This window comes from Lithobates pipiens, unplaced genomic scaffold (assembly GCF_037356315.1).
Source record: "Lithobates pipiens isolate NorthernLeopardFrog02 unplaced genomic scaffold, aLitPip1_a1.2 Scaffold_8, whole genome shotgun sequence".
NCBI lineage: Eukaryota > Metazoa > Chordata > Amphibia > Anura > Ranidae > Lithobates > Lithobates pipiens.
This window is the reverse complement of record NW_027507903.1, coordinates 515100185-515118302: the sequence shown is the minus strand read 5'-3', so window position 1 is coordinate 515118302 and position 18118 is coordinate 515100185. Positions and strand designations below refer to the sequence as shown.

General features: G+C 44.5%; 1 protein-coding gene across 3 annotated transcripts in view; it reads left to right on the top strand.

The window, feature by feature from the left end:
• Window positions 1-18118, top strand: part of LOC143960633 (T-cell immunoglobulin and mucin domain-containing protein 4-like) — a 117975-nt gene that overhangs the window by 5371 nt on the left and 94486 nt on the right. The window contains exons 2-4 of one of the 3 annotated variants that reach the window (XM_077469409.1): window positions 2678-3016; window positions 3270-3338; window positions 17328-17389. The exons of 1 other annotated variant lie outside the window; for it this stretch is intronic. In XM_077469409.1, coding sequence (XP_077325535.1) covers window positions 2678-3016; window positions 3270-3338; window positions 17328-17389 — 470 coding nt within the window. The remainder of the gene's footprint in view (window positions 1-2677; window positions 3017-3269; window positions 3339-17327; window positions 17390-18118) is intronic. One more of the 3 variants, XM_077469410.1, reaches the window with a different exon arrangement.

The following is an 18118-nucleotide window of genomic DNA, read 5'->3' as shown; positions in this document are numbered from 1 at the left end:
TAAGTGGTTAAAATATATAGTATATTTTTGAAAGCATTCTAACTTTACAACTTTTCTTCACACCTGCTTAAAACTTTAGCGCAGTACTGTATATTTTGATTACAATGAAAAAAATTTTGGTGATATTGCATAAATGTATTTTATTTGTATTATTCTTGAAGTGTATGTAGGTAATTAGTTATGAAAAACATTATGGTGTAGGACATGAATATGGTTATAATTGTTCTTCCCTCACACTTTTTTTTGGGGGGACAGGGGTGCTGTTTACCTTACTAGACATTGTTTGATTAAAGAAGGGGTAGGCAACCTCGGCACTCCAGCTGTGGTGAAACTACAAATCCCATCATGCCTCTGCCTCTAGGAGTCATGCCTGTGACTGTCGGGGTCTTGCAATGTCTGATGGGGCTTGTAGTTTCACCGCAGCTGGAGGGCCAAGGTTGCCTACCCCTGGATTAAAGTATATGTAAACCCTTGCCTTGTCAAACAATTCGTTCAGTTTAAAACTGAAATGAAAGGTAAAATATTTGTGTCTACATATAAGAAAACATTATTAATAACTTTTTTCATGTTTAATAAGTCATCACATGCCGTCTTAGCTCCATATGCAGCTGAGAACAGATCTGGGGGAGGAAAAACAGCAGTACACTCATCTTCCCAGTGATTTTTTTTTTTGGGGGGGTGGTGGGCGTGTCAGGGCAAGTCTGATCATTGGAGGAGAGCAGCCCGAGTTCCCAACACAACTAGGGAACTGACCACATAGTGCTCTCATGCCTAGTGTAGTCAGTTTTAATAAGAAAGCAGAGGGGCTGGCAGGAACACTAGAAATTGCACACAAAGAGAACACCATACTTTTCCATACAAGTACATGGTACAGCAGGCACATATGAGGAATATGAAATGTTGGGTTTACATACTCTTTAGGGATATTGATAATTGTAATTTGATGTGAACGAGCTAAAAGCACTGTTGGAGAAGGTTTTATTATGCATGTGTGTGCTTTTTAAAAAAAAAACTGGACAGAAGGCGTGGTGGGGGTGGCATTTACAGGAAATCTGTATATTTTCCTCCTGAACTAACTGAAAGGAGGCTTCTCCTCCTCTTCCTCCTGTCGGCATTCAGCTGCCACTGGAGGTAAATACAGGGGATCAGTACCAATATATGCTGCTCCTGCCACCCTTCCTGTCCCTGTGCCTCTTTCTGCTGCAGGGGATTGTTTGAGGATGTAGAGCAGGGAAGGGGCTTTTACCATCCCCTTCCTTTTCTGAATGAAGTGAGCGATTGAATACAGTGAGTGATCAGTACCATTCATAACTGAAGCATAGTAAACTATGTTTGTGAACGAACAGGAAGCTGCTCAGCACAGAGCACTTTCTAATCATTCACTGTCCAGTGAAGCTGAGGCTACAGAGAAAGGGACTGAGGAATCTTTGTTCTCAGTTCCTTTCTTTGTTTAGACCCCCAATATTTCATTAAAGTCCCCCAACAGAGCCCCTAAAAAAAAAAAAAAATTATATATATATATATATATAGCAAAAAAATAAATAAAAAGATAATAAAATTAAAACTACTAACATCATTCACTGTTCTACTGACACCTTCCTCTGCCCTTTTGGCAAAGTAAACCGCCCTACTGACACCATCCACTGTCCTAAGGATATCAATCTTTGCCCTACTGACACATCCACAGCTCTACTGACACCATACCCTGCTCTTCTGACACCATCCATGTTTTAATACATTTTCATTTACATGTTTACTGTGTGTGTGTGTGTGTAATAAATTATATATATTTATTACACACACACACACACACACACGCATGTGTGTGTGTTTGAGCTTTGGGGTGCACACCCTAATTTAATAGGCTGTGCACACCTATATGTGAAGGTTGTGTATCTATCCAGAGATGGACTTTATCCATACCTGTTATTCAAGGTTAGGACTAGTGGATTGTGTGCATGAGTTCACAAGCATACTTTATTGGAAGTTGTTGTGCATACTTGGTTCTATACCACATGTGCTCTGGTTATGACATGCTTACATTGTGATTTTGAGTTGCTATGGGTAACCTTTATATTTGTCTTCATGGCCATTTGCATATAGATAGAAATAATCTTCTGGGAAATAGGATTCTAACAATTGATAGGTTGAGTGAGGTGACTTTTTTTTTTTTTTTTTTCCTCAATAAAAAGGTACTTTTTTTTTATTTTGGAGTATGGTTTCAGCTCTCATTTCCTCTTCTTCGTTTACAATGCTGCAATCTGTCCTCCGAAATTGTTAATTTTAGCATGACAGCACCATGGAATACCTATTGTAAACCATCACATAAAATATAGTATTCAATCATGTTAAATAGTATCTAAACCCAAAGTCAAATATATAATATATTGCAGCTTACCAGTCCTTAGATGAGATGACTGCATTCGTTTTCTGTTTTTTTTCCCCCATTTATTTTCACCTGGTGATCCTTCCAGTAACATGCTTCCTGTCCCTAAACTTTTTGCTTCACTGTATCTATGGAAGGAGGTATGGTCATCACACAGGTTGGAATGTGTCTACCCTTGGCGGACTGCAATATATTCAGTTTGTTTTTGTATTTTTTGGGGTTTAAACTGCCAGATGCAGCTTATAAACAGCTCATTTGTAATCAAATACTGATATCTCTTTGTTTTCTCAGCAGTTTGGTCAGGAAGAGCAGAACATGTGAGAGGATCAGTAGGAGATACAATAACTGTGCCCTGTTATTATAATGTTCATAAAGACTCACACTACATGTGTTGGGGACGAGGCCAATGCCCATTATCTTCCTGTAATAATGTTATCATCACGACTGATGGCAGCAAAGTGACCCAGAGAAAATCTGACAAATACTCCTTCTCAGGGGACATAACACAGGGGAACGTGTCACTGACCATCACTAATGTGACTGAGGAAGATGAAGGAATGTACTGCTGTCGGGTGGAGATCCCTGGATTGTTCAATGACTTGTCAGGAAACATTAATGTGCAGATAAACAGTAAGTGTCACATTTAACTTCTCATTCCAAATGATTTTAAAGCCTCTATAATATAAAGATTACAGTATATCACTGGATTATTGATAAGAAAGACATGGGGTTAAAGTATATATTTGCACTCCTTTGTCCTGACAGAGGGTGTAGTAGTCAGAGTGACTTCCCACTGTAAAATAAAATGTCAATGTGTGGCTCCAGCCTTTTCCTATATATGAAATTCTAACACATTTATCAATCGTTTTAATTTTTTTTAAAGAAATTCATGAAGACCCCATAAGTGTTACAGAACAAGTCACTACAAGAATGGAAGAATTGTCCAGTACAGGTAATGTGGTTTGGCCAGAGTGTTTTTTGGAGCATGGCACGTGTTTTCACTGTGTGTTTTGGTGCATTTGTAAAGTGTTTGCTGCGTGTCAATACACATATCTGCTACCCGCACTTGAGGTGCCCATTAAAAATGAATACTCCAAGAGCCAGTTCACACAGGGGCGACTCAGATCCGACTTCAGGTCGCCCCTAGTCACCTCAGGTCGGACAACGTGTAAAAATCAATGTAAATGAATGAGAGCAGTCTTAATGCACACTACTGAAGTCGCTCCGACTTCAGAAAAGGTTCCTGTACTATTTCAATCCGACTTGTAGGCGACTGGTACCCATTGATTTCAATGGAGGTCGCCTCCAAGTCGGATCTTCGTCTATACAGAGGCGACTGACAGAATTATCAGCTCTCAAGAGGGAACTCCACGGCAAATTTATTTAAGAAAATTGGCGTGGGTTCCCCCTCCAAGAGCATACCAGGCCCTTAGGTCTGGTATGGATTCTAAGGGGAACCCCCTATGCTGAAAAAACAGCATGGGGGTCCCCCCCAGATCCATACCAGACCCTTATCCGAGCACGCTACCCGGCCGGCCAGAAAAGGGGGTGGGGACGAGCGAGCGCCCCCCCCCTCCTGAGCCGTACCAGGCCATGTGCCCTCAACATGGGGGGTGCCTTGGGGAAGGGGGGCCGCGCCCCCCACCCCAAAGCGCCTTGTCCCCATGTTGATGAGGACAAGGGCCTCTTCCCGACAACCCTGGCCATTGGTTGTCGGGGTCTGCAGGCAGGGGGCTTATCGGAATCCGGGAGCCCCCTTTAATAAGGGGGCCCCCAGATCCCTGCCCCCCACCCTATGTGAATGAGCATGGGGTACAATGTACCCCTACCCATTCACCTGTGAAAAAAAAATGTCCGAAAAAAAACACAACACACAAGGGTTAAAATTGTTTATTGCACATCTCCAGGGGTCTTCCGTCTTCGGGGGGTCTTCTCGCCGGACTCCACTATCTTCTGCTAGCTCTTTTACTAGCGGAGGAGCCCGGCTTTCTTCTTTGCCGCTGCCCTCTTCTTCCGACTTCGGGGGTCTTGTCCCCCTCTTCGGTTCTTCTTGCCGGGACACCGGAAGAAGAGGGTGGCGGTGAAGAAGAAAGCCGGGCTCCTCCGCTAGTAAAAGAGCTAGTAGAAGGTAGTGGAGGAGTCCGGCGAGAAGACCCCCGAAGACGGAAGACCCCCAGAGCTGTGCAATAAACTATTTTAACCCTTGTGTGTTGTGTTTTTTTTGTACATTTTTTTTTCACAGGTGAATGGGTAGGGGTACATTGTACCCCATACTCATTCACATAGGGTGGGGGGGCCAGGATCTGGGGAACCCCCTTATTAAAGGGGGCTCCCGGATTCCCATAAGCCCCCCGCCTGCAAACCCCGACAACCAACGGCCAGGGTTGTCGGGAAGAGGCCCGGCTTTAATTTTGACGTAAAAATCTCAATTTAGTTTTAGTCATAGTCTTTGACTAAATCTAAAGTGATATTTTAGTAATTTTAGTCATATTTTAACCATCTGAATTGTTTTAGTTTTAGTCTTATTGTAGTCACCTAAAATCTCCCAGCACAGTTAAGTCTAATAAAATAATTTTAGGAGACTAAAAGCGAATGGGTTTAGTTAAATTGTAACGCATTATTTAAGCATTTCTCTAAAATTTCTAAACTCATTATATACTCCTGGAGTAAAAAATATAATAACATGCTATTATTTATGAAATTAAGACTTGAACATGCACTACAGAACAGATTTAGCCGCTGTGATATATAACCAGTGTTAATATCAAATCTGGATTTAGTTTCAGTCATAATCTTTTGACTAAAATGCCATTTTAGTTTTAGTCGCATTTTAGTCATCTGAATTGTGTTCGTTTTAGTCTTATTTTAGTCAACTAAAATAGTGTTAATATTTTCATTAACGAAATTAACACGGCTTGTAAGGGTGTCACAGTAGTCACTCTGATTTTACCCTTTGCACACTGCTACATATCCTTACATTTCTCTAGCAAACAGGAATTTTGGTTCATGTATATTGCAAGAGATGTTTAAGCTGACCAGCTGCTTCAAAGTGATCCTTCTCTGGCCAGTCTCTACTGCAAAATGCTAAAGGCTTTTTTGCATATAGCATACTTTAGTGAATATATTGTGACAATATGGGGCTGACATACCCAGCTGGAGGTGAACTACAGACTTGACTGACCTGCACTGTATGTAGCACTCACCCTGAAAAGGGCCCGCTGAATGGTTCCAAGGTCCTTTCCTAAAGGCTATGCACAGCCAGGCACACCAAAAGTCAATACTTTGACTCAATGAACAGTCTCAGTGTTTTTTTTTTTTTTTGCAGATATATTGCTGATCAAACTTAAATAGGGGTAGAGGGAAGCTGTGGGATACTCCAGTAACCATACCTCCCCACATTTGAACTTCAGAATGAGCGACACTTGAGGGAGGAAGTAACTGACGGCACACTACGTGCACTGCGGCAAAAAGAAAGAGTCTCACTGATACATACAAACCCCAGTACAATCATTAAAAAAAATAAGAATAAAAAGCTTCAATTATAAAATGGTTTTGCATAAACTATGAAAGTGTGCATTACAAAAAGTTTAAAAAGGATTCAGGAGTGCGTTATGTACAGAGTGCATGGTTCAGGAGTGTGCTATGTAAAGGGAGCAGGTTTCTGGAGTGCTTTACGTACATAGTAGAGGGCTCAGGAGAGCACTAGGTACAGACTCCAGGTTTCTGGAGTGCCTTTTGCATATGTTCTGGAGTGTTACACACAGAGTGCAGGGTTCTGAAGTTATATATCGGGTGCAGGGTTTTGGAGTGTGTTATGTGAAGAGTGCAGAAGAGTGTTAGACACAGTGCATGGTTCTGAAGTGCATTATGTACAGAGTACAAGGGTTCAAGAGCGATAGGTACAGAGTGCAGTCATCCAGTGGCGGCCCGTCCATAGGGGCGCCGCCCCCCCCTTCCCTGGTAGTCAAAAAAACCATGTCCCTTTAAGAAAAAGATAAAAATAAAAAAATAGGTCCTTATGTGCACTGTCCTGGCGCTGGGCGCAGTGCAATATGGGAAGCGCCACGTCTATGCAATCACGAGATTGCAGACACAGCGCTTGATTTGCTGCAAAAAATTTGCTTTGTGGCGCAGTCGATCACGCCACAGCTTCCAGCGCGATGGACACTTTCACTTTGATCTTGTGCTGACGTCACTCAAAGGAAGGCTGCTCAGTCCACCGTCCCGCCTGGGAAGAGGTAAAGAGATCATCAAGAGGCAGCACCCCCACTAATCTAATCAACTTTATGAAACTTTTGGTGGCAAAATAATAATAAAAAGACATGATCAATGAGCAGGAAATGGATAATCAAGCAAGGGGGGACTGGAAGCATGCATTGCAATAGACTGTGCAAGGGAGAGAGGGAGAGGGGGAGAGAGAGAGAGATTCTCTGCAGCTATTACCTTTTGTACCACCACCCCCTCCCTTTAGAATGTAAGCTCTATGAGCAGGGACCTCCTGTACCTTTTGTATTGTACTGTAATTGTGTTGTCTCCCCATACATTGTAAAGCGCTGCGTAAACTGTTGGCGCTATATAAATTGTTAATAAGAAAAAAAATATATATATATATATATATATATATATATATATATATATATATATATATAATATATATAGTCAGAGCCCTCTGCTCTAAGAGATATGAAAGAACACATAAACACGTCACAAGACTAACAACATAAAATAGACCTGAATTGTGCCCTTGGTCTGCTGTAAGGTAAGCCCTGGAGAGCTGGGCGGTGAGCCCTGGTCTGCTGGGCGATATGCCAAGAGAAGGCCGCATACCTTAAGAAAGTAAATGGATGTTTCTGTAGAGAAACGTGTTTTAAGAGAAGTACTCTGAGAAGGGAAATGGGTGGGTACCTTGCACTGGAACCGACACAGACCGTTGTGGGTGGTCTGCTTAAATACCCTCCGGGCTCCTCCCATGATTACGGGCCACCATACTGGCCCTCTTATTTATGGTCTGAGCCCTCTGCTCTAAGAGATATGAAAGAACACAAACACGTCACAAGACTAACAACATAAAATAGACCTGAATTATGCCCTTGGTCTGCTGTAAGGTAAGCCCTGGAGAAGGCCGCAAAAGACTTGGTTTAGGGAGGTAATTATTAATTTATGTACAACAAGACACTACGGGGCAAAGTTGCTGAAGGCTCATGACATTTCCACTTGTGGACTGGAGATGTATCGAGTAAAGCGGGTGGATTCCCGCCTGCCCATCTTTGATCGCGTGGACTGGGACCCGTTTCGTGAGGCTGCTGATGCTGCTCCAATGCGAAAGAATGTCCAAGAAAATGACCAAGGTCCTGGCCTAATTTTCTCAAAAGGAACCTGACGTGACTAATGAACTGGTTGCTGCCTGGGGTACTAATCGGGAACGGTAGTAATGGGCTGTCCTGCGAGGGATCAAACATATGGGCCAAAAATTGATCTAGGATTGACACGGGGCACCAGTCTTTGAGAGTTTGGAAAGGTTTGATGTCAACCCCTGGACCGGACTACTGTGTTTTGGACACCCTGAGGAGCAAGATGAAGTAAGTCTGATGGCGTGTGAGGTGGCGTCTACGTAACACTTTACAACTGGGATGGTGACAGTATTCACTGGGGCGTAAGAATCTGTAGAAAGCCAGGTAGTTGGCTGCTTGAACGACCAGGCTGAATTTAGCCAAAGGGGAATGTGACAGGATGAAAGACACGTCTCGGAATATGGCGCTGGTGACGGGTAGTCGTTTGATACTGATTTGGGGTCATTGCCTGTGAATACCACACAACATGGTCTTGACCGTATGGGCGGCAAACAAGACGGTTTGTTAGGATCTCATAAGGGGATGAAATACTGGATGTCAACTGAGTGGGGTCTAAGGTATTGTATGACAATGCCAACTGTGTGTAGTGGCATAATATGAAGACCAGGATGTGATGGAGAACTCTTGGTATTGCTCTGGGGTTTGAGGCTAGTAACCTGACATGCAGTAGAACCTCTAGGCTGCACGGTAGGCCTTCAGGGTGTTGTGAGATAATGAAAGATTAATAAGGCAGGTAGCGTCGTGAAAGTGTTGTTTGAATCCGAGGTTAGCTACAACCAGTGTGGGATAAGAGACATGGTCGGGTCGGTTCCAGGTTCCTGCAAAAAATAACGAAGCAAAGTTAACGGGTAGTACGTCGGCCAGATTATTGCGTTTGTCTAGGATGTGGACGCATAGGATGTTAGATTGGTGCTGTGGGGATAGTGGCACCAGCCTGCGCAGGAAGGCCACAATGGCCGGCTACTAGGACCTCCTTTATTCATAATGACGGCTGTGGCTTGGTTGTCTGTGGCGAACGTCACTGTTTGTCCTGCCCAGTTGTTGCACCAGACTTGAGCTGCTGCGACAATGGGGTAGAGGTCAAACAAAGAGGAGGACTAACTGAACCCAGGAATCAAGAGGATTTCTGACGGCCATGGCCCTATAAACCCAAGTTTGGCAAAAAATTGAGACGAGGACCTGTGGAGGCTGTGGCGACCATGACTACCTGAGATGAAGAGAGATGCTGAGGGAATACACATTGGCATGCCATTCCAATTTGTGAGAAATTCGACTCCCATGGGCAGATCTGCTATAGCTGGCACATCTTAATTTAAGGATTTAGTCAGGGTCTTTACCTGGAAGAGAAACACTAAAAGGTGGGAGGTAAAGGATCACCTTGAGTCTGGCTGCTGCCTTGGCTGAAAATGAGCGGTGATAGTCAAAGGATGGGCACCCTGCGTACTTGTGACCTGCTGCATGCAGATACGGGTCCAATTCTACCCTCCTGTTGGGGTTGCTCTGCCTAGCATGTCTCTGACTGTCCCCAAGGCCAGCACAAACTCTGTGACAGTGAGCTTGCGATTAAGTAAAGGGTCTCTGGCCTTCAGGATGACAGAGACATCTCCCCGCGAATATGACTTGTTCTAGGCCAAGTTGTGTACTGCTATGAGGAGGGATCCTGAGTTAACGTCGTTGTCATCCAAGATGTCCTCCTAGATGCCCTGCTAGGACAAGGTGTGCAGGGAAGACGATGGTGCAGAAGTTGGGTGTATCTGTAAGTGAAGGTACGGGAATGACGGTGGTGACTGGAGCTGGTAGGGGCACGGCTGGGCGTACCTCCAGGGCTGTCACTCTGCTTGGACTTCGGCGACTGCTGTTGATGGTGTGGTTACCCAGGAGTGCAGCTGAGTAGTCGCAAAGAAGATAGACTGAAGTGGTGCCTGGAAGGGCTGCCACTGGCGGTGGAAACAGTAGCCTAAAGGCTTGATTTCCTGGCTGCGGCACGGTAGGATTTACTCCTGCGACACCGTTCTGCTATGAGTTTTTATTTATTTTATTTTTTTATTGGTCCAAGCTCTTGTGAGACTGTAAACCGCCGCTTGCTGAGCCCGTAAAGGGTGATGGCAGGGCTGAGGCAAAGTCCTCACTGTCTGCCTGCAACATGGCATCAACTAAAAGCAAAGGGGGGGTGCGTATGTTTGAGGTAAGTTGCAAAGGTAGGAGGGGATAGTTGCGTTTGGGTAGATAAGATGAAAGGCAGAAGGAAACAAGAAGAATAGGACAAGGAATGACAGCCATAGTGACAGTTGGTTTGCGCTGAAGCGCTGTTGAGTGTGACTTTAGAAAACTCAAAGGAATGCGTGACAACCGAGGTGAGCCAGGAGGTGACTGGCTAGGTAACCGATAGCTCGGGTGTCAGTCTGAGCTCGGCACAGACTAATGAACCAGAGCGCCCCAGGGCGGACTGGGGTGGGTAGCTGAAGTCTGGTATACTAAGTAGGAATGTTGCGATCTGTAGTTAATTGACGTGGGTTCGGTCTACTAATGCTTGCACTGCCAGCAAGTATGGAGATTAGGCGACCTTGTCTGCGTATTGAAGGCTTGTGCTTCGAAAACAGAGTGAAGTGCACAGAAGTATGTAACAGTTACTAACGCCTCAGGAGCAGGTCAAATTCTGTATGTGAAGTAAAAATATGTAGTAAAAGAGTGTTTAAGAGAAAGGGGGAATCCCATTGAACTAAACACCTGACTTTATGCCCTAGTTGTGAAGTTGACTGGTTGGGGTCGAGAACTGAGTTGACCGGGAGCCTGTAGTAAGGTGACATGAGAATTTCGTTTTGACAAGGGGGATTGCAAAGAGCTGTTTGGGGCAAAGCTGGCCCCCTGGTGAAGATGCAAGCCCTCGACAATGGGGGTTTTTTTTTTTTTTTTTGGGGAGATACTGTCCAAACCTGGTGCAGGGTGGACTAACTGGTGTTCTAACTGGCCTAAAAAGGTGGCAGTTTGAGCCACTTGCTGAAATGCTTGCAGCGATTGCAAGAAAGCGGCCTTATTTGAATTATGAGGTGAGAATGAATGAATGGATGAATGTGGTGAGCAGCTGTGTTGCTACTGGAGATGAGTGGCCGTATTAAGCTATTGCAGAGATGCTTGCAGCGATTGCAAGAAAGCAGCTTTATTTGTATCTATAAATTAAATAAGTGTGTAGGAATGAGGAGAGCAGCCGTGTTGCTACTGGAGATGAGTGGCCGTATTGAGCCATTGCATTGATGCTTGCAGCGATTGCAAGGAGCTTTGCTGAAAGGCGAAAGAAAAGGTTATAGAGGAAATGTGATTATGTAGGAATGACTGTGCGCAACACTGAGCAAATTGGTGGAGAGAATTGTGTATGATCATGTATGGATAGACTGAGAAAGTCAAACGTAAGTACTGCTGAATTCGTACAGTCGATGCGACTAGTTTGAACTGGGTTATAGCTATGGAATAGTCTGCAAAAGATTTGACTCATTTGAGTCGGTGATGCAACAGGATTCGGCTTGGTTGTTAGAGTTGCGTTTGGCAAGGACTGGAATCATTGCGCCGATGCTGCGACTAGACTCGAATACTCCGTAGATGCGACTGAGTGGCTCGTATATGGGATCTGACCATATCGCTGAGGATATGGCTGGGTTCGGATTGATTGAATTGTGATGGTGGTTGAAGGGGCTGGTGATTGCCAATGATCCGAAACATAAAAGCGAAGGTGCGACTAGATTCTAATCGGCCGTAGATGCGAGGTGACTACGGGGCTCGTATGACAGATCTGACCGTATTGCCGATGATATGGCTGGGTTCGAATCAACTAAATGGTGATGGCGGTTGAGGGGGCTTTGTGATTGCCGAGGATCCGAAACATAGAAGGGAAGTTGCGACTAGATTCGAATCGGCCGTAGATGCGAGGTGAGTAAGGGGCTTGAGTGTCAGATTTGACTGCATCGCCGTGAAGTGTAAGGGGGGGGGGATTTTATGTGGCACTATCTATAGTGAAACTACCTGTGTCTATTTAATAGTCATAAATAACACAATACAGTGCAAACAAATGTGCAAATAACGCAATACAGTGCAAACAAATGTGCAAATACTGCCGATAATAAAAGTGCATAAAATATCCGTAATGTGCAAGAAAATATGAAACCGTGAAGTGAACGGCTCAAGTAAACCCGCGTTGGGTAGAAAGCATGAAATACATGAAAGATGACATAGAAAGACTTACGGTGGCGTAAGTGCGACTTTTTGCAAAACGAACATGATAAACGAACATGATAACGTAACTACTAGAGTTTAGAGGAGTGGTAACAACAAAGTCCTACCTACGACAGCGAGTGTGTAGCGGTCCGAGCGTGGGACAATCGATGAAGATATACGACCGATCTCGAAGGTACAACTACGTGGACACGCAGTGAGTTGGCAGTCAGCCTGTGCAATGCTTTTGACACGAATCAGCTTAAAAAATGTATGAGATGAATCTGATATAAATTGGCAGTAAGGAGTATCTGATACCAATTGGTTGTAGAGTGTATGCCGTTCCTTACTGTGAAACCAAACACCTATCAACCACCCATCCCCCCAGGCTAGTCAAGTGCAGGAAAGACATCAGGTGGGTTTAATTACACCTCAATCAGCCACAGAAACCCATACAAACAATACCTGTTTATCTCAAAAAAAGGATGAGAACAGTGAATCTTATAACCAGTGAAGCCTATGGCGAGTGATATTGGAGAACGACCGACAGAGACTCGGAGGCTTGGATCTATGAATGTTTGGTAGAAGGAATTTACGAATGTACTATGCCTGTGCCGAAAGATGTCAGGACATGAGTGTCAACAACTCAGAGGTAGGTTTTGCGAAAGGGGTGCAGGATAGTAAGCATGATAAGCCGCAAGTTTGCACATGATATGAAAAGATTCGGATACTACTTATCTGCGACCATGAGCGGGAACCGCTGACGAAGACCACGAATGAAGAAGCCGAAGTGCACCTGCAATTGGACGCACAGATAGTCGACCGTGAGGGAGCTGAGAAGAGTCGGCCCCTTGATGTGCAGTACCTTGCACTGGAACCGACACAGACCGTTGTGGGTGGTCTGCTTAAATACCCTCCGGGCTCCTCCCATAATTACGGGCCACCATACTGGCCCTCTTTATATATATATATATATATATATATATATATATATATATATATATATATATATATAATCTGTAGCCCTTACACGGCTACAGTCTCTCACAGGGCAGACCACTCTCCAAACACAGGTTTGTCTTCAAACAGCAGCAGCAAGCTGCTCACACTCCACCATCCTCCACACTACTCTCACCAGCCCCTCGTTATATGGGCTGTGTGCAGCTGGACACACACCCTGCTTGCTATCCTCAAGACCTGGACACAGGGTTGGAGATCCCGTCCCACCCATGACTCTCAGGTATCTCCAAACTACAGAATCCCATCCGGAACTAGCAAAACCTGGAGAAAACTGACAGAGCAGTTTTCTCTATTTAAACTCTACACTCTGTAGTCTTGCAGTCCGCAGGTATGCAAACTCTGTGTCTCTTTTACCTCCAATTTCATAGGGACAGAGCCTCGCTCTGCCACATATCCTCCCCCCCCTTTGTTTCGATCCGGAGGGAGGAACACCAGCACCCATCATCATGGTTGGGACACCTCTGTGCTGGCTGTCAGCCACGAAGGCCCAGCCATTTTTTTCAGGTGCGCTTCCAGGAACATTCCCCCTTGGATCTTAACAGGTTCCTATATTGTCCTATACTCAGCCTTCCTCTTCTTTTGGGGTCCCTGGGCTTATTCACTTTTCTTGGGGGAACTCTGCCTTCCTTGAGCCCTCCTTTCAACTTACAACTACCCATTTTACCCTTCACCATCAGTATTTCAGGTTCAAAACTGTTTCTCTTGTTACCCACTGCAACCAAATCATTGTTTGCAGAACAACTCTTTCACAGCTTTCAATATCATTAGTGCTTTCCAACTCAGTGTTTGTTAGAAAACCTGAGGCAGGACTACATCCCACGGGACCATAGCACAGCTCCACCTCACCCGTTGTCCAACACTCCATGGGTACCTGTTCTAACAAACTACCCTGACCCAAGCATAAACCATTTTTTTCAGGTGTACACATTACATTGTTACGGCAACCAACATTAACACTTTTTCCCACAGTGTCTCCGGGCACCTTAACTTGTACCTCTGGGCCAGTGACAGAAAGCATCTCTGCTGCTGCTGAGTCTATTCTGGGCCGTTCCTTCTCATGAGGCTGCCCCCTCTACTGACCACTGCTCAGCCGCACCTCGGACCACACCAGCAGAGATGTTTCTAGTCACCGCATCAGGCGGAGAGACCTCTGATATCTCAAACAGTTCTCCCGCGTGCCTTCCATACCAATCCATAACTAGAATTACGCTCACAGAGAATCTGGAGATCCTGTGCAAAATGGTTAACCATTGGTCCCACCAATTCCACTCTTGGTCAAGGTTTCCCAGCACCGCCTGTACCACCTGGCTCCACCCATTGGTGCTACGCAGCACCATCTGGTCCAACTGCGGTGGAGATACCCAAGTATACAGTAAGTTAATTTTTACCAACTCTAGCATTTCCAGTAAGGTTTCTGTCATTCCTAAACATCCCATGTCTAAACACCAGAACTTTCTAGGGTCTGTTACCCTGCCCAAGACATGGAGGGGCTCATCGACTGTAGGTTGAGACATTCGGAGAGACCTCATCCTCCTTGGAGGTACCCATCATCACAGCCTGTTGCTCCCCTGGAGCGCTGTCAGACACATGTCTCACACTTATACCTTCTGCACCAGTGTTAGTGAGCCGCTGCAGGTCATTACAAGTCACATTATCACACTCAACATTATTTAACTGTGGTGCTGTGGACAACACATCTGCGATGCCAGTGCCCTGAACTGTTTCTTCAGACTGGAGGGAGGCAAACTTTGCAGGGATCAAGGCGCCCTCAACCACCGGCGGCTTTGCGATCCCCGTCTGGCATTGCAGTTGTGTCCACACACTTGTTACTTAAGCTAGCCTTACCCAGCATGGCTAGCAATTGTTTGGCCCAGCTGTCCCAGTCCATTGTGGTTCCCTCATGGGCGATCCACAGCATTGCATCACCTGCTGTAGAAGGCCGCACAGAAACCTGGGATTCAATAGCTTCAACTGCACATTCATTACTTCTAGATATATCATTTTGTGACACCACACTTTTACCAATGTTGCATTGGGGTGATGCTTCGTCACCTAAAGCTTGGTGCAGCACCCCATTTTGACCACCTTTTTCTGATGGCACTACAGACACATCCAGCTTTGTACACTCAGCTTTTTCAGGCTGAATTAACCCCTTGCCCACTGGGCTACACGTAGGGTTGTGGGGCTGCGCCCACACTCTCTCACTGTGTGACTCACTCATAACATTACAGGAAACACATTTTTCAATGTCATCATCACCAATAGCATCACATTGGCCAACACTATTGTCGGCATGACCATCAATATTATCATTACATGGAGACATAGCTACTGCTTTTGTGAGTGGTCTATAAGCCACCACAATCTCTGAGTGACTCCTCACAGCGCCCGTTCTCTGTAAAGGAGCACTCTTACCTGACAGAGCAGTTTTCTCCATTTAAACTCTACACTCTGTAGTCTTGCAGTCCACAGATATGCAAACTCTGTGTCTCTTTTACCTCCAATTTCATAGGGACAGAGCCTCGCTCTGCCACAATACATATATATATATATATATATATATATATATATATATATATATATATATATATATATATATATATATATATATATATATATATATATATATATATATATATATATATATATATACACTAGTGTCCTCAGACACTACCTGCATACTGCACGTTTCCCCAAGTGCTTGCATGGGTTCCTTCTTATGCTCTAAAGACATGTATATGTATGCAGTCATGGCTTAGTTGTCAGCACTCTTTCTGATGTGCAGAGCCCTGTGTATAATGTGCAGCCTGGTATATGATGTGCAGAGCCCGGTGTATAATGTGCAGCCTGGTATATGATGTGCAGAGCCCGGTGTATAAAGTGCAGCCTGGTATATGATGTGCAGAGCCCTGTGTATAATGTGCAGCCTGGTATATGATGTGCAGAGCCAGGTGTATAATGTGCAGCCTGGTATATGTTGTGCAGAGCCCATTGTATAATGTTCAGTCTGGTATATGATGTGCAGAGCCCTGTGTATAATGTGCAGCCTGGTATATGATGTGCAGACCCCGGTGTATAATGTGCAGCCTGGTATATGATGTGCAGAGCCCGGTGTATAATGTGCAGCCTGGTATATGATGTGCAGAGCCCGGTGTATAAAGTGCAGCCTGGTATATGATGTGCAGAGCCCTGTGTATAATGTGCAGCCTGGTATATGATGTGCAGAGCCCATTGTATAATGTTCAGTCTGGTATATGATGTGCAGAGCCCTGTGTATAATGTGCAGCCTGGTATATGATGTGCAGACCCCGGTGTATAATGTGCAGCCTGGTATATTATGTGCAGAGCTCTATGTATAATGTGAAGCCTGGGATATGATGTGCAGAGCCCAGTGTATAATGTGCAGCCTGGGATATGATGTGCAGAGCCCAGTGTATAATGTGCAGCCTGGGATATGATGTGCAGAGGCTCTGTGTATAATGTGCAGCCTAGTATATGATGTGCAGAGCTCTGTGTATAATGTGCAGCCTGGTATATGATGCGCAGAGCCCTGTGTATAATGTACAGCCCGGTATATGATGTGCAGGGCTCTGTGTATAATGTTCAGCCTGGTATATGATCTGCGCTATATACCATGATTTGTGATGCTGGGACTGTATACTCTGTCCTGTGATGCTGGGGCTATATACTTCTGACACTATGAGTGGAAGCAAGTGGAATACGGGGGATGGAGTGGGTGGATTCTATAAGGGGTGTGGTTTATGAGAAGTGAGAGGGGCCAAACGTGGAGGGGCGGGGTCTTGCGCCCCCCCATCCTAAAACTTCACCAGCCGCCACTGCAGTCATCCATCCATTCACATCTCACTATTACCCTTCTTCTCAGGTATAACCTCTGCACCCCCCCTACACACACACGCACACACTCTCACACACACACACACACACACACACACCTACTGATGTTGGGAACAAACATTCAGCAGAAGTAGTGATTCAGTCACTGTGAATATATACATTCTTGGGGCAAAACTACATCTATACTCAGACTAAAAAAAATTAAATTAAAATAAAAACGGGGCAGACTTGATGGACTCTCGTTTTCTGTTGTCACTCTTGTTGTAGTTGTTTAAATTTCTGGTATAGGGTTTTCTGTGTATACAGCGAGTGGCTAAAATAATTTAAACCCTGTGTTGGAACACCCTTTTAACTTTCTTGCGAGTTAACCAGACTATATACTGTGAATGGTATATCCAAATATTGCTAATTTTTTATGGAGATTCTGTAGATAAAAGTCCCATTCATTATTTTGCATGAAATAATGTACATTATTAATAACATAGATTTCAATTCATAATTTTTACCTCTAGGTGACAGTGGATCCAGTATTTTCACAACTTTTCCTGTAAAGAATACAAATAAAGTCACAAAGGTAACAGTACAAATGTTTCTTGGAAACTTCTCAAAATGTTTTCACTAACATGTCCATGGTTGAAGCACAGGTTTATGTTATATTTATGTCTGGGAAAAATTAAGAAAAAAAACTATTCAGTATATCTTTGCAGTACATATTTCCCATGTTTTGTCTCTTTAAATACCTGTTCATCTGCCAGAAATCCATTGAACTCTTAACTTTCTGACAACGCTGCCTCTTCTGAACTGACATCCCTCTGAGAAATGCTCTGGTCTTATCCTTATAGAATGACGACATATCTTTATTGTCAGCACATGACGTTTAGTTAAAGTATAATTAAAGGTAAAACTTTTTTTTTTTAGTTTTGGACAGAGTGGAGCGGTATTGGAACTTCTGTCTGTTTTTATTGCTGATTCAGGCCGCGTACACACGGGCGGATTTTCTGTCCAACTTAGTCCGCTGAACCGTGTTTCAGCGGACAATCCGCTCGTGTGTGGGCTTCAGCGGACTTTTTCAGCGGACTGTCTGACGAACAAAGTCTTACGGAATTTCCGTAATTTTGTCTGTTCAAACTTGGTTTTGTCCGTCCAAACTTGGTTTCAGCGGACAGTCCGCTCGTGTGTAGGCAAGTTGGACGGACTAAGTATGGCGCATGCTCAGAAAGGATTTACACGGCCGAAGATTGCATTGCAGTGTATAGGACGTCGTTTTTCTAGTCCCGTCGTACGTGCTGTACACGTCATCGCG